Source organism: Sceloporus occidentalis, unplaced genomic scaffold, assembly GCF_023333645.1.
Source record: "Sceloporus occidentalis isolate IW3139 unplaced genomic scaffold, rSceOcc1.0.p SCAF_1, whole genome shotgun sequence".
NCBI classification, from domain to species: Eukaryota; Metazoa; Chordata; class Lepidosauria; order Squamata; family Phrynosomatidae; genus Sceloporus; species Sceloporus occidentalis.
In genome coordinates this window covers 131473150-131489183 of record NW_028316981.1, presented here as the reverse complement: position 1 = coordinate 131489183, position 16034 = coordinate 131473150, and the positions used below count along the sequence as shown (strand labels likewise).

The 16034-nt window shown below is 40.6% G+C and overlaps 1 protein-coding gene across 1 annotated transcript in view; it reads left to right on the top strand.

Annotated features, from left to right (window-relative positions):
• Positions 1–14783, top strand: part of ITGB4 (integrin subunit beta 4) — an 85118-nt gene extending 70335 nt beyond the window's left edge. Inside the window, exons 33-41 of the mRNA XM_089536069.1 lie at positions 3938–4108; positions 4661–4831; positions 6459–6578; positions 7055–7204; positions 8287–8475; positions 9727–9882; positions 10130–10294; positions 11073–11189; positions 11687–14783. Coding sequence (XP_089392195.1) covers positions 3938–4108; positions 4661–4831; positions 6459–6578; positions 7055–7204; positions 8287–8475; positions 9727–9882; positions 10130–10294; positions 11073–11189; positions 11687–11832 — 1385 coding nt within the window. The 3' untranslated portion in view covers positions 11833–14783. The remainder of the gene's footprint in view (positions 1–3937; positions 4109–4660; positions 4832–6458; positions 6579–7054; positions 7205–8286; positions 8476–9726; positions 9883–10129; positions 10295–11072; positions 11190–11686) is intronic.
• Positions 14784–16034: the final 1251 nt, after the last annotated feature.

Here is a 16034-nt window from a genome sequence, read left to right as displayed (position 1 = left end):
AAGAAAACACACCAAATTCATGGAATGTAGAAATGTGCACTACAAAGATATTCCTGCTTCTTAGTTTCAGCCATCAGCATTAACTGCCACTCCCAGTGGTAGCCAGGCTATATTACACCTTGTTCATTTCCATTTCTGCCAGAAATTTTTGCCTCAGAGTAATTCACAGCACAATTAAAATATCTCAAAAGTTAAAACAGATATTTTATTTGAAAATACTTGTTTTGCAACATTAATATAGGTTGAGGCTATTGTGAAAAATATGTAATTTGAAGTGGCTCCATTTGCAAAAACTGGGATGTCAAAGACTAAAATCTTGTTCCTAGTAGCTGCTTCCTTCCTGGCATTGTACTCTGAATAATAACTCAGTTAGTTTTCTTCTATCTTTTAAGCCATCACAAGAGGTTGTTCCTCCTAGAAATGATCGGTGTCAGTTCTCCCAGTCATTTGTTTTCCCAGAGTAGCATTCTCAGAATAGCTGTTCCTTCCCACTCTTTTCTTTACTGAGTTTTATTTTATTTTATTTTATTTTCAATCAACCTTTCTCTTGATATGGGACCCAAAGCAACTTACAACAACTGGTTTTTGGAAACAATCTACTATAATAGTTGGCTATTATGAAATTAGCCATTGCTTTGTACATACATATGCCTGAGTCAGCTAGTTAAAAAAAATAGCAGTCTACCTGTATTTTCTTCATGTTAAATCAAATGTGGGGCCCACAAAACCATTGTCCCTATGGCCCTCCAGTCTTCTCTCCATTTATTTTACTAAAAATGCCTCCCCAGTCCATAGAGCGTGTTTGGGGGGAGTAACCTTGTCATATATTTCCCCCTCCAGCTATTTTAAGCCCCAGAGATACCTTTATTTAATGACAAAGTAAAACTGAAAGCAACCAATCTAAAATTTCAAGAACCCTCCCCTCAGTCAGCATTCCTCTCAGTTGTACTGAAATTGTTGGGATTTGCAGTCGGCCCTCTGTATCCGCAGATTCAAGTGTCCATAGCTTTAAAATATTCAGAAAATATATAAATTTGAAAAAGCAAACTTTGATTTTGCCATTTTATATAAGGGATGCCATTTTATTATGCCACTGTATTTAATGGGACTTGAGGGCCCACAAATGTTTGTATCCATGTGGGTTCTGAAACCAAACTCCAGTGGATAGTAAGGGCCTACTGTACTTCTAAATAAACCTCGTTAAGATATCAGAGTCTTGTTGCTCAGAGGTGAATACATAAATCGAGAACTGATTGCAGGTATGGTTTTGAATATATATTTACAGCCAGAAGGGGATTTTGTAAAAGGATATTTTTTGAAGTTACCGGTCATGCCTGGGGTGCTGGATTACTAACACTAGTTGAAGAACTACCAGGGTCCCATAATACAAGGACGTAGCCAGGATTTTGGGAAGGTGTGTGTGTGGGGGGGTCCAGACTAAGTACGTACCACCATTATAATGGTGGTGCAGCGGCATGCACCATTCATTGTATCTAATGGAAGGGGGGTTGTCTAGACCCCATGGACACCCCCCCAGCTATTTCCCTGCATAATATTCTCCCAAACATGTTGGGTTGCCTTCTTTTGCTTTCTTCAGTCCAGCATTTGAATTAAGTGGACCAGAGTGAGTCTTTTGCATTTGCTTCTCTCTTAGCTATTGTTTTTAGAATGCTATGGGAAAGGGGTCATAACTTGACTAAAATTGGTGGGAGCCACTGGGACTTGCACATTTCATTAACCTTTTCCCATACTTAAACAACGCTCATAATTTCTGCTTGTAATTTGAGTGTCAGTTCAGTTGGTCTCATAGGTGAGCACATCAGGTCATATTCGCCACAGCAGAAAGTGCTGCTAGAGAGTGCTTTATACAATTCCAGCAGTGCTAGGAAGGGACGAAAGCAAAGGGCTGCAGTGGCTTGCAGGTGGCAGACTGCCTCTTTTGCATGCCCCCTTATCTCACCTTCCCCACCCTTCCAGTTGTGTCAACGCCAGTACTTCACTTGTTCCAAAAGGCTCTCGGTGGAAATATGTGCAGCTGCTGGGGGACGAGCTGGACCTTCGACACGTCGCCTGGAGGCTCCCAGCAGAACTGATCCCTCGTTACTCGGACAGCAGCTGCTTTTCCTCGGACACAGAGGGTCTCCTCCAGGAGGATAGCACCTCCTCTGTGCTAGTCGGCAGTGATGCACCTATCGGCAGTTTGCCAAGGAGTGGGACTCCCCGGCCCCAACCAGGTGAAGGACAACTGCCTCCCTCTCTTCCTGTAACGGTCCTGTCTCGTCCTCCTCCAGGGGCCTGGAGCCAGATTTTGGCCTCTCCATCCCTGTAGCAAGCATACACTCGTCTTGGTGTTGGTCTCAGTGTCAGTGTTGGTGTGATGCATTTCAGTATCTGTAATCAAGTTCCGCTTGCAATATGTGGTTGTGCTCTGTCTGCGTACACAAATTTCTCAGTGCCAAGGTGGTCATCACCTACTCCAGACATTGAATAGAATAAGAAACTGCTAAGAATCTGCATCTACAAGAGTCATGGGTCCATCAGGGATTTGTAGTTTTGTCTACAACAGCCAGTTTCCTATGGATGTCAATGGAGTCTGCTTTAGCAATGGTAGTTAGCAGTTTTGCCTTCTCTGTCAGTTGGATGATCAAATGAGGAACAATTTCCACAGAGCAACCAAGACGTGGATGAGAGGCAACTGCCAGTGCTGTACAAAAGGGTCATTTTTAATTGCTAAATATCCCTTGTTTAACTTGAATCAATGTTTTGAATTACACTAATGAAAATGGAACTGACATCTGTGTTTTGGATGGTACCCAGAGCGTCTTGTGCTACATGGATATTTCAGAGAGATCTGCTTCCTGAAAACTAAGAATTGCTTTCTAGAAGAAAGTTCCATGTGTCGGATGTTTCAATCACTCCTGATTTTCCAGTAGCTTTTAGACATTCAGAGCAGTACTGTGGCCATTTAGAAGGAACCAGTGCTTTCCTATGACCATTCTCTGCTATTCGTTTTGGCATTTTCCTTCCTCTAGCCCTTCATTATTTCCAGCAGTGGCTAGTCTGTTACCCATAGGAGGCCTCAAAAGCAGGAGAAAAAGGTCAACAACCATCCCCACTTCTTTGTTTATGCCATCTGTCAGACACAGGTATCCCGTCTGGGAATATGAAAAATCTATTTGCATGTTACAGCTCATACCTATTTGCGAATTTGTTTTATGTGAATTTGTCCAGTGAATGTCATAATGTTTATAACCAACTGATTAAGGTCATGTCTCATCCTTCTCCAAGAACCTGGAAGCAAGGGTTTTTATGGATGGTTGTTTTAAAGTGGGTTTTGACTGTGCTAAGTGGTTCTTCCTTACTATCAGTACAGCAGTAGAATATGCAAAGCTGCCTCCTTACCCTTAAGCATCTCTTATTCTGGTTGTAATTGCCCTCTGGATCCATGTTGTCATTAGCAATATCTTGCCATGGCTGAAGTATTGGTACAGTGGACCCTTGTTATATGCTGGAGTTTGGTTCCAAGATCCCCTATGTATAACAAAATCTGTGTATGCTCAAGTCCCATTAAATATAATGATATAGCAAAATGGTGTCCCTTATAAAAAATGAAAAATCACGGTTTGATATTTGAAATTTATACTTTGTTATGTATGCTTGAATCCATGTATAAAAATCCGTGTACAAGAAGGGCCGATTGTACTACCTTGCATACTGTGGGATCAAATGGTGCAATACTGTGAGGGTTGGTGTTCTTTTTTTCTTCCTGCAAGGCTGACCATGAATCAATGTATACATCCCTGGCTTGCAGTTAAAGAGGAGAATAAAGCCTAGTGGGAATATTCCAAAACATTGTTAGTGCATGGTCTCAACTCAGGTTAATTAGTTTGATACACGTACCCACAGATACTGACAATCAAACTGTTTTTTCTCCCAGAACACATCATGAATGGCCGAATGGATTTCACTTACCCTGGCAGTGTTAGCAGCCTGACTCGGAACACAACGTCCAGTTACAACCATCTAAGTCCACACATGTACCATGAAAGAAGAGTAATAGGAAATTCATCTCTGACAAGAGAGTACACCTCAGCGGTGTCTGGACATGGTGAGTGTTAGGAGGAACCTCATCTCGTAACCAAAGCTAATCTGTCCAAGCTATGGTGACATTTCCACCGGTTGTGCAACAGATGTACTGTATAATACCTTTCTTTCATCTAATAAACTCCTGTTAGTTAACATGAAAATTTGATATATTTTAAGGCTTCCACATTAGTTCCAAATAGTGTTTCCTCTCCTCCCCCCCCCCCATCTCTTTCTCCCCCAACCCTACTCATGCTGCCCAGATGTGGTATATCAGTGCCTTTTCCATGGCTCTTGGCCCACTCATAATGTTATTTCCTTTTTCATACTGTTTCTTATACTGAGGAAAAGCTTTCCAAATCTAACAACTTCCTAAAGTCTTCTGTTTCCTCTAGCTAATGGGGTTGGCATCTGTTACTTTTTTAATCTCCATAGCTACCGTCTGCTTTTAAGTACCCAAATGTCAATATAGTATTTGGGTTGAAAAAGCACTTTCGCTCTGACACTGTGGGTCATAAGAGGTGTGGTGTCTTCAGTGTTGATTCTTTCTTTCTCTTTGTTTTGCCTGATCCTGTAGACCAGTCCAGAAAGATATTTCCTCCCATATATGAAGATGCTGGGAGGACGGTCCTGATGCCACAGGATATGGTCTTTAGGAGGGCAAGGGTGAAGGGTTACTGTGGCGACAGTGATGCTCGGGATTCTATAGTCATGACTGACGGGCCCTCTTGGATTTCCAAATACCTAGGTACAGCAAATGACACAGTGTGGCTAATTGTCTCCCTGGATGTTTGCCTCAGCTACAGTGATTCCTTCCATAACCAGCTAATGTATCCACATATGGATGTTGTCAGCCACATTGAGTCCCATTATTGGGAGAAAGGCATGATATAAATGAATATAATAATAATAATAATAATAATAATAATAATAATAACAACAACAACAACAATATACACATGCATGGACCCTTTAACCCTACCTGCACCTTCACTATGTTAACTTTCATTTCCAGGCTACATCACTTTGGTTTCTACACAACTGATTAATGCTCTGACTTCATGGAATGTTCTCAGCCCTTTGTCTGCTTCATCCTCAAATGCTCAATTGTTGCCTCAGTCAATTAACCACGTCTGTTCTGTGTCTGACTCCACAGTCCTTTCATGGAGAAGTGGCAGGGAGAACAGTGCATAATGTCCCTCTTGAAAATCTTTTGTATAAATTAAGGAAATTGCTAAGGATCCTATACTGCTCTTAGCCTTTTGTTAGCTATTTCAACAGTCATGGACATTCCTGATTTTTAGTTTTCCTCTTGAAGCTGCCTCTACCTCCAGGATATGCATCTTTTACACATCAGAAGACAGGATCATCTTCTGTTTCTGCCAGCAGAAGGTGCTTTCTGGCCTCTATGTTGGACAACCCTGTCTTTATTTAATAGATTTAAAGTTTATTTTTCAAATAGAGCCTCAGTTCCAGTTAAAGAGAAAGCAATGTGTTTTTTGGAACTTCTTCCAATGCCTTTATGATTTCCTTATCCAGGTTCCCGCTCTTCCACTTTCAGGCATCACTTTTCTCTTCTCTTCTTTGAGTACACCCCTGCCCCTCCCTAAATGCCATCCCAGTTATTTTTTATTTTTATTTTTGCTTTGAAGGCATAGGAGAAAGGGACCCTACCCAGCTGCCTTTCCCTCAGGACAAAGGCAGCTGCTTTCCTTGGGCTGCAGTAGCCAGCCATAGGGTTTTCTTTCTCTCTCCACTTCACTGCCAGGTAGAAGGGAGAAAAATACACCAGTCTATGAGGATGTTTATCTGCTGCTGCTGCTGCTGCTGCTTATTGTGTGGAGCAATCCCCTCCTTCTCCACAGTATGGGGCATATTGGTCCAGTTCAGCATCAGTTTCGTCTTGCCCTTTCCCAATCTTAAGAACAGACATTAATAGAGGTGAAACTCCGTATTACTATTTTAATCCCCATTGCTACCTTACCACAGCAAGAGAGTGGCCGTTTCCTTCCCCAGAAGTCCCTGTCTTCATTCTACATGGAGAAAGTGGCTGCTGGCCTAATGGTGAATCAGGGGCCCCAGTGTTTGACATCTTGAAACCCTTCTCCTTCCCACATTAACTTGATGGGGTATCTAGATTGTAATCTAGCTACCTTCAAGATATCCTGAGGAAACAAGATATCCCAAAGTAAGAATGTCACCTGAGAACCACTAATAGTTGCTTGACCTTCTCAAGAACTTTCCCCTGTAGTTCTTTGATTACTATAGATCAGGGTGTCCTTGGTGAACTGGTTGTGATGAAGCAGGGCTTCCACCATGTCCAAATATTTGAGTTGACCACACTGATTCTAGCGCCATTTTCTTTCTCTATGCAGGCATGTCAGAGCAAAGTGTGCAGTCCAGGGTGCATTATGCTGTTCCCCAGAAGGCCAGGGGCCGCACTCACTCCGAAGATGTCCGTGAAGCACTGAGCAGCTTGGATACAGTGCTTCAGGGTGAGTGAGCTTCACCTGGCCTCTGCATGGGACTTCACTGTGCCCTGGAGATCCAGGATCTAAGGACAGTAGAAAGAGGTGCTTGCTTGGTGAAATTAGATTTCCCTCTCTCTCTCTCTCTCTCTCTCTCTCTCTTTTTTTTTTTTTTTTTTTCCTGCTAGAGCAAATGAATAGTTTCTCTGACACCAAAGAGTTCTCAAGATGCATCTCTGTTACTTGGAAAGTATGGTTAAGGTGCTGTTTTCAGTTCATCAGCTATCTAATTTAGCTTACTTCTCAGTCCAGCTCTTCACCTTAGCATCTCAAGCGCTTATAGCTATATTTTAGTCCAATTAGAGACTTTCTTTTTCATGGGACATTCTGTTTGTTCTCCTTGAACACAAAAGCTGCTGCCATGCTCATGTGTAAGACCATTTCTGGACCTGCCCCTTGCTGTCTGATCCAGACCCATGACTTTTTTAAAATCTCTGCTTCAGATTCCAGGATGCAACAGGGTGTTCCTGACACCCCAACCCGCTTAGTGTTCTCAGCCCTGGGGCCTACCTCTCTGAAAGTCAGCTGGCAGGAGCCACACTGTGACAAACAAGTGCAAGGATACAGCGTACAATACCAGCTCCTCAGTGGAGGTCAGTGAACCTTTCTGCCTTACATGTATAGGACAGTCATGTGTCATTTGTCTACATAGAAAAAACACTGTTTTTCCAGATAGCATAATGATACAGTGACAAGTGTACAGTGTATAATTTCAAATCAAAGAGCAGCACAACTGTATCCCCTGTTCAATTTCGAAAAAATACTTGCTGTATGTAATCTTAGGCCTTGCTTTGCAGCTATCAGCAAGGTACATTTCCAGCTGTTACAGGACTGCAACTGTAGAGCAGCTTGAGGTGTTCAGAACAACTTCTATTGCCTTTTGAAAAGCAATAGAAAGCTAGGCTTGTTCAACTTGCTTCCATCCCTTCATGCATTAGTTGAGGACTTAGATAAAAAAAATACTTTTTTGTTAACAGAATTTCCAGAATCTCCCAACCTGTATAGTCTTGCTGACTTGAGATTCTATAAATTACAGTCCCCAAAAGAAAAATTCCAAGGTCTTTCAGTTATTCCAGATGCATGGAAAGCACTGCCATGTCTCCCCATAGTGAGGAGAGGTACATCCTCAGCTATGGGCATTCAGAGCAAGCAGCCAAAGAGAAATGTGCATCGTTCAAATTCTTCCTTCTTTTTCAGTCACTGATTAGCCCACAGTTTAGCAGTTATGTTTGTTGGGAGAAAGGAGAACCCACAACAGTGGTACAAGAATGCGGCATAACCAATACGTAATGGCAGGAAGCTAAACATTTTCACAAGAAGTGTCCTTTACCACCTGCTTTTGTAACATTCCAATGTGCCTTGAATGACAGGAAGGAGGTGTGCAGCAGAAAAATTAATATGTGGGTTGGGAATCACCTAGGTTTATTTCCACCTCTAGTTCTACTAGTACTGCAGGACCTCTTCACATAAGATTAAAATAGCTACCAAGAAGTGACTATAGCATACAAGACAGTGGGAATCTCATGACCTCAAATGCAATGAAAGCATCCATCTCTGTTTCACCATACTTAGGCCTCCAAGAGGCATTCCACAGTAGTATTAGTTTGCCAACAGAAGCAGCTTTTGAATGCATTGCCTTGTGAAAGCCCTTGATGTGTCTTTTCCCATTTCCTAGGAGAAATACGGAGGTTGACTATTCCCAGTCCCACTCAGAATTCTGTGGTGGTGGATGACCTGCTGCCAAACCACTCCTATGTCTTCAAGGTGAAGGCCCAAAGTGATGAAGGATGGGGTCCAGAGAGAGAAGGGGTGATCACTATTGAGTCACAAGTGGATCCACGCAGTCCTCTGAGTCCTGTTCCAGGTAATGTGGCCTCTAGTTCCTCACTCATTATAGTTTTTAGTATACTCTTCATTTAGTATTTAGATTTATGAGCTGTTTGTATGCCACTGCCTCTGAATTTTATTTTTATTTTTGTCCTCTATGTCATCTTATTCTTAAGGATTACTACCTGATGTAGTATTACACTCTGAAAATTTCAAATACCCTTTTGGGGGAAAAAGTTCCCCAAAGTTTCCAGATTTCAGAGAAATGGAAAATATGTAGGTGGTAACTAAAGGCTCAAAAAGGCCTAAATACCCTAAAGGCACCCAATCCCATCTGATCTTGGAAGTACTAAATATTAATCAGGGCTGACCCTGGTTGGTACTTGGATGGGAGAATGACAACAAATACCAGGTGCTGTAGGATATATTTCAGAGAAAGGAACTAGCAACCTCTTAGTATTCCTCGCCTAAGAAAACCCTACAAAATTCATGGAGTTGCTCTTAAGTCAACAAGTGACTGCAAGGCAGACATGCACACACAAACACATACGCCTAAATGTTCAGAAACACAATAGAGTTTTAGGCAGGCCTTGTGGTGTTCAGCACTTTCTGTCCAGTATATTCCTCCCATCGTCTTTCCATTTTATGCTTTTCCTGTAATTATTTTATCTAACATTAAATATTTTTTAAAAGATTTTAAAAAACAAAAAGGAGGAGAAGAGATGGTAAATTAAAAGGAACACTAATAAGCAAATTACGTTACATTATAGCTGAAGATGGTAAATGAAACATAATTTAAGTCATACAAGCCAACTTGTTACTTAACATGAGAGAGTTGTGCCCTTGTTGATGTCCTATAAATGTAAATAAATACTTGCACATTTTAAATGTGATAATTCAAAATGGGCAAATTTGAAAATTCAAAATTGGTGTTTCATATCTAAATTATTAATATTTTTAGAACCAGATGACAGCAATATTTCAGCACTAGACTGAAAGCAAAGTAGATTGAAGTCGTACCACTAAAGCCTGAATCTTGTACAATTTATACCGTAGTTTGTTATATTTTATTTGTTTATAAGTTCTGAATGTAGAGACATTCAGACACTGATTTCATATCAGAAAAGGGATGTAGATTTTATGCATAAACAATCTGAAATGTATTTTTGAATATTATATCATTCTGGGTTCATATATGAATTAAATCCAAAATTCTGTTTTGTCAGTGCTTGCTACTAGCTCACTCTCTTTTCTTTAAAACTTGGAACTTTTTTCCTAATTTTTCTAGGTTCACCATTTACCCTGAGTACACCCAGTGCTCCTGGGCCTTTGGTGTTCACTGCCCTGAGTCCAGACTCTCTTCAGTTGAGCTGGGAAAGACCTCGCCAACCCAATGGCTTAATTTTAGGCTACCTGGTCACCTGTGAGACACTGCATGGAGGAGGTAAGCAAAAGTTCTGAAACAAATTTCAACTTAGTCAAAGAATTTCCTGCATACAAATGCAGAATTTCATAACCAATAAAACAGATTAGAGGAGTCAGTAAAAACATTCAGCTTTCTATATGTTTTAGACTTCAGACAAATATACAAGAACAACTGAATTCCAAGTGTTTGGGAAGACAAAAGAGTGACTATGATGGAATTGTATTGCTTATTCTTCAACATTTTCTTTATGTTCATCTTTATTTAGGAGAACCCAGAAATATCTATGTGGAAGGGGACAACCCAGAGACCACCCTGACAGTTCCCTACCTGAGTGAAAATGTTCCATATAAGTTCAAAGTGCAAGCAAAGACCACTCAGGGTTTTGGACCAGAAAGAGAGGGTATTATCACCATTGAATCTCAAGATGCAGGTATGCTTTTAACTGAGGTCATTATATAACTACCAGTAGTTCTTCCAGCTATATTTGAGCATAGAGAAAATCTCATTGCTTTAAAACAAGCATGGGAGATTTTAATCAATCAATCAATCAAGACAGGCTGGATTTAACTAGGCTGAATTCCTGTGGTGGGCAGGGTCAAAGGCAACAGAATCAGAACAAAAGTGCCAAATATTTTAGTTGAAATTTATTAGTGCCAAAAGCTAATTATTAGGAAAGGCATTTTAGCAGTTTAGAATGGTGAGGGAGGGACGCAAAAGCTGCACATCATAGGATGTTTTCATGGATAAAGTGGTGTGGCCATCGCAGGTGCTTGAGGACTGGATTGGGATCACATGAGGACTGGGTTCAACCCCAAGACTGAAGGTCTTCCACTTCTCCCATAAACAGAAATGTTTATGGACTGCAATCTGAGTGAATCACCAAATGTGTTGAATGTAAATTAACACTAGAAGTGTATTTCCTTTGCACTGTAACTTGACTTGAAATGGGTTGGTTTTATATGAAACATGTGACATTTTTCTAGTTTTTTGTGGGTTTTTCAGGCTACGTGGCCATGTTCTAGAAGAGTTTATTCCTGATGTGACACCTTCTTTGAAAGTTACTTGGATGATAATATTCTCTTCAAATAATGGCCTTTTTTCATTTCTTACCAGCATTATTCCAGCATTGTCTGTTTTCAGATAGAATGGGATTTAAACATCCAGGAACTGGATTTAATTTTTTCCTTTCCCTGTCTTTTCTGGTTCAGGTGCATTCTCTCAATTTGGAACACAACAGTTCACCAGAGAAGAAGTATACAGTCTCCCCACAGAATACAGCACCCTCACTAGTATCACTCCTTCCCCACTGGATCCTTTATACACAGGTAGGAAAGATGAACTATGGAAATAGGGGCTATTGCCTGGTACTCTCTTAAAATATGCTGAAAGAAGTCTACCCTATGACAACTCTACCCACCCAAGCCCCAATGGATAGTACCCAAACCCAGCCAGGTCCATTCAGCATGAGGCAGAAAATTACATAAGTGCCTCACCCCATAGCTGCCAAAAATACATTGGCAGCCAAATAACTCTTTTTTTTTTTCCTGAGCATGTTTGGTGAAAAAGGGGCCAAATGGGTGAATGACAGAAATGGGTCATGGTTGTGTTAAGCTTATAGTACCAGTATTTGGAAAAACACTTCTACGTTGTTTTAGAACTCTCAGCTTCTGATCTCAAATAGAAAATAATTGATGTTAGCAGCTTACGATGTATCCTGCCTCTCTAGTCTTATAAAATCAATTTAGTCTCTGCAGACCTGGACAAGTGCATACAAATATAGGTGCTACTGACATGATTTTTGTTTTGTCTTTTGTTGCTCCAGATGGCATGCTGATGACCACTCAGAGGGTGGAGAGTGGCAGTACTCTCACCAAACAGGTCACCCAAGAATTCGTCTCCAGAACCATGATGTCTAACAGCAGTGGGACATTCTCCAGACAGACAGACAGGCAATTCTATGAAGCTTGAGTCAGGAAGGAAGCTGCAAAAGGATGTTTGTATTTTTGTAAGTGTGTGGTTGCAAGTAGGCTGGCTCTATGGTTCACTTCCAGACTCTGAGGCACATGGCATATGCTGCATTGCATTAGTTCTCAAAGCAATGGAAGTTCATTTTGAAATGCCACTGGATGGAGGCTGCATGCAGCCCAGGTGGTTATCTGGGACATTATGAAAGGGGTTTTTAGCAGGATGCTTGGTTACCAAGGGCTTTTGGTTCTGTTTTCAGTCACGTTTTTGGCCATTTCATGTTTTGCTTTTAGCTGCTCTTTCCTGCACAGGACTGAATTGGTTTCTAAATTCCCACCTCCCACCATATCTTTCTGGTTGTACTAATTATTTTATTTTGATCTATACCCAAGTCTTCAGGAAGAGCCCACTCCACCATTCTCCATGTTTCCAGGCATATCCCCTTCCCATGAACACCCTTAACACTTCCATTCTCCTCCCCCCCCCCAAAAAAAGGAGCAAGAAACTGTTATGTCTAGGAGAAAAAGCCATATCTTTTCTAAGTTTGTCATTTTTTAAAAATAAACACACCCCTTGTAGTTCAGGGGAGAGTGTGTTATTTATATTATCTTTCTACATCTGTGAGTAAAATCCCTTCTGCTATAGTTTGGTACTGATATAACATATTCATGTGCATAGCACCACCCACAATGCTTTATGGTGCAAGCTTATCTTAAAATATTATGTAGGTTATCTAATATATAATGTTTGGAATTGTTGTTTCGTTTTACACATGATTTCTTATCCCAGATGTAACAAAAAGCCAAAATTCAGTTAATGATTACCAACCCCCTTCCTTAGATGCATACATTTGGCATGGCATTAAAGTGACTGCTCTTGCCAGAAGAAGCCATTAAAATGAAGTTATTTCAACCAATGTTTTGGGGTTCATACAAATGAGGTTTTTATTGTGGAATCAACTTGTCACATCCATGGAATGGTATAGATGACTCAGACATTGTCATTGTCTATTCTTCTAGCCCTCCTATGTTTTCCCACAACTTTCCCCCCTTTTTTCCTAACCAAAGAAGATCTGTTAGAGGGTAAATAGATGAGCTACACAGTATCTTTTGACCAGTAGTGCTAGGAGATGAAAAAAATTTAAACCAAAATCCATATTATAGTTTCTGCTGAATTCTAATCATAGCTCTCCTTAACTTGTTCCAAGTTGGAGGTGGCAACAAGTTTATTTTATCAATGTACAGTTGGCCCTGTAGCCAGAGGTTCAGCCGTCCATGGCTTGAAAATATAAAAAACAAAAATCCAAAAAGCAAACCTTGATTTTGCCATTTTATATTAGGGACACTATTTTACTATGCATTATATATAATGGGACTTGAACATTCATGGATTTTAGTATCCTGGGGGTCCAGTGGATACCAAGGATCTACTATATACTGTATCAGCATCATAGGCTTTGGCCTAGGTATAGCAAGGTTCTATTATTTTGTCAGTTCTTCCTACCCCTTCATCAGGAGCAACAACTTTGACTTAAGTACATGTGCACTGTATCTTTCAGAAACTCAGAATCCAGACAGGAATTTAATACATGAAATTCAGATTAAAAACCAAAGCAGAAAAAAAAATGTTTCTGTCCTTGATACAACCACTCAATTGTATCACCATAGGAAGGGGAAAAATAGTATTTTTCTTATGTGAGTGTTTTTATTTATTTATGTGTATGCAAATTTAACAAACAAGCCAGATGGCACAATCTCCCAAACAGTCTTTTATGCTAGCACTTTTCTCCTTGTCTGTAAGCCAACAGTAATCTAGAGAAAAGGCTCCCAGCTGAACTCTGCAAAGGGAGATCACCACATGGTATGTTTTGCAGCCTTGGAATAATATGAATTCTTTCCCATTTTTGCATGGAAATTCACATGGTTCCTCACTGAGAAAGTTTAATGCAGGTGAGCTCTCCTAAAATACAGCTTACTATTCTTCACACTCCATGACAGTAATGGTCAGTCAGCCCTATTAGTGCAATGAGTAAACTGGGTATGCATCTTACACCATGCCCCAGAATCTTTTGCCACAGATGCTTCTTGTTTCCTGGACAGATTAGTCCATGTGTAAAGCTTCCCTGAAGAAGAAAAGTTTGAAAGCTGTTGCCATTACAAATATTAACACATCTGGGAAAATGCAGTTCAAGCAGCTCTTTGTCTTACATGTTTCTTTTGACCATACTTGCACGAGACTTTCTTGGTTAAGTGTGTGTACAGTCCAAGAATATCTCAAAAAAGGATGATTTAAAGAGACAAGGGTTGTTCTGGCCTGCTTTTAGGAGCTCAGGCAGTTGGTACCTTTAGTTTGTATCTGATGTATCAAGCAGAACTCATTTTGGATTCAAAGACATGTTACAGCTATCTCCTTCACAGCAACAGTGTGAGTCTATAAAATTTACTGGGTCATCTTTCCAAAGAAGATGATTCCTCTATGGGTCAGTCTAGGACTAGGCTCACCAAAAAAGTTATTTCATGGCTCATTTGTGCACTACCCTGAACACAGTATTTTATTAGAAATGGCTACACTATGTATTTATAGAATGTACGTAAGCATCATTTTGTGAACTCACCTTCCCAGTTACAACTATGTGCTACACATTATAGTGCTTTTTACTCGAGGAGCCCTGCAGGCCTTAATATTAACCAAAGAGCCCATTTGACGTGATTAATGGGCCAGACGTCAACAGCAAAGTGGTTCTAATACCAGTTTTAAAAGGGAATTTGTTTTCTCCCATATAATGGAAGAAACACAACAAAATGTAAATTATATTTTTGTAGCCTATTATGGCTTGTAGAGGTTGGTGGCATTTAATGCATATGCAGTGTGAATAATGAAACAGTCTTAACAGCTGGTATTCTGGACCAGATGGCTTTTTATTGCACTTAATAAACATTTTCTCTTTGATTCCAGCTGGGTTTTGTTTGTTTTTTAATTTCCAAAGCGTCTAATGTAAAAGAGCCCGGCAGCTGGGTCTTTTGACAAAATATGGTGGTAAAGTCTAGGAAAAGCTAGGCAAGGCTAAGCACATTGATTTCAATGAGGCACATGTAGTTCAGCAGAGGACTGGGTTGTGAAATCAAAGTATTCCACCAGATTTTGCCCTAAATGTTTCTTAAAACAGAATCCAATGTTTGATATCAAGACTAGATAGAAGACGGGGGTCCAACATTCAGGTGCTTGAGAGAATGTTTGCTCACAGCCTATAAAAAAAGCAAGACCAGATTTTTGCATCAAAAAGCTCCCAGACTTTGCTGCTGGGATTAATATTAAAGGGTCACTGCACAATTTTGGAAGCAAATGTGTGCCTTTGCTGGGATGATGACACCTTAATAGCATTGAATTTATACCCAAAGAAACTGTTGGCACTGTCACAGGAATGGAATTGGCTGCTGTTGCTGCTGCTGTTAGAATAATAGAATCATAGAGCTGGAAGAAACCACAAGGATCATCCAATCCAACCCCTTGCCATGCAGGAACTCTCCATCAAAGCATCCTCGACAGATGGCCATCCAGCCTCTATTTAAAGACCTCCAAGAAAGGAGACTCCACCACACTCTGAGGGAATGTGTTCCACTGTTGAACAGCCCTTCTTGTCAGGAATGTTGAGGTGGAATCTCTTATCCTGTAGCTTGCATCTATTGTTCTGGGCCCTGTTCTCTGGAGCAGCAGAAAACAAGCTTGTTCCCTCCTCAATATGACATCCCTTCAAATATTTAAACAGGGCTATCATATCACCTCTTAACCTTCTCTTCGCCAGGCTAAACATCCCCAACTCTCTAAATTGTTCCTCATAGGACATAGTTTCCAGACACTTCACCATTTTAGTCGCCCTCCTTTGGACACGCTCGTTTCTCAACGTTCTTTTTGAATTGTGGTGCCCAGAATTGACCAAAAGCAGAATAGAGTGGCACTATTACGTCTCTTCATCTAGACACTATACTTTTATTGATGCACCCTAAAATTGCATTAGCCTTTTTAGCTGCTGCATCACACTGTTGACTCATGTTCAACTTGTGGTCTACTTGGACTCCTAGATCCCTTTCACACATAGTTTCATTTGGCTAGGTGTCCCCCATCCTATATCTGTGCATTTCATTTTTCTGCCCTAAGTACAGTACCTTACATTTCTCCGCGTTGAATTCCATTTTGTTAGCTTTGGC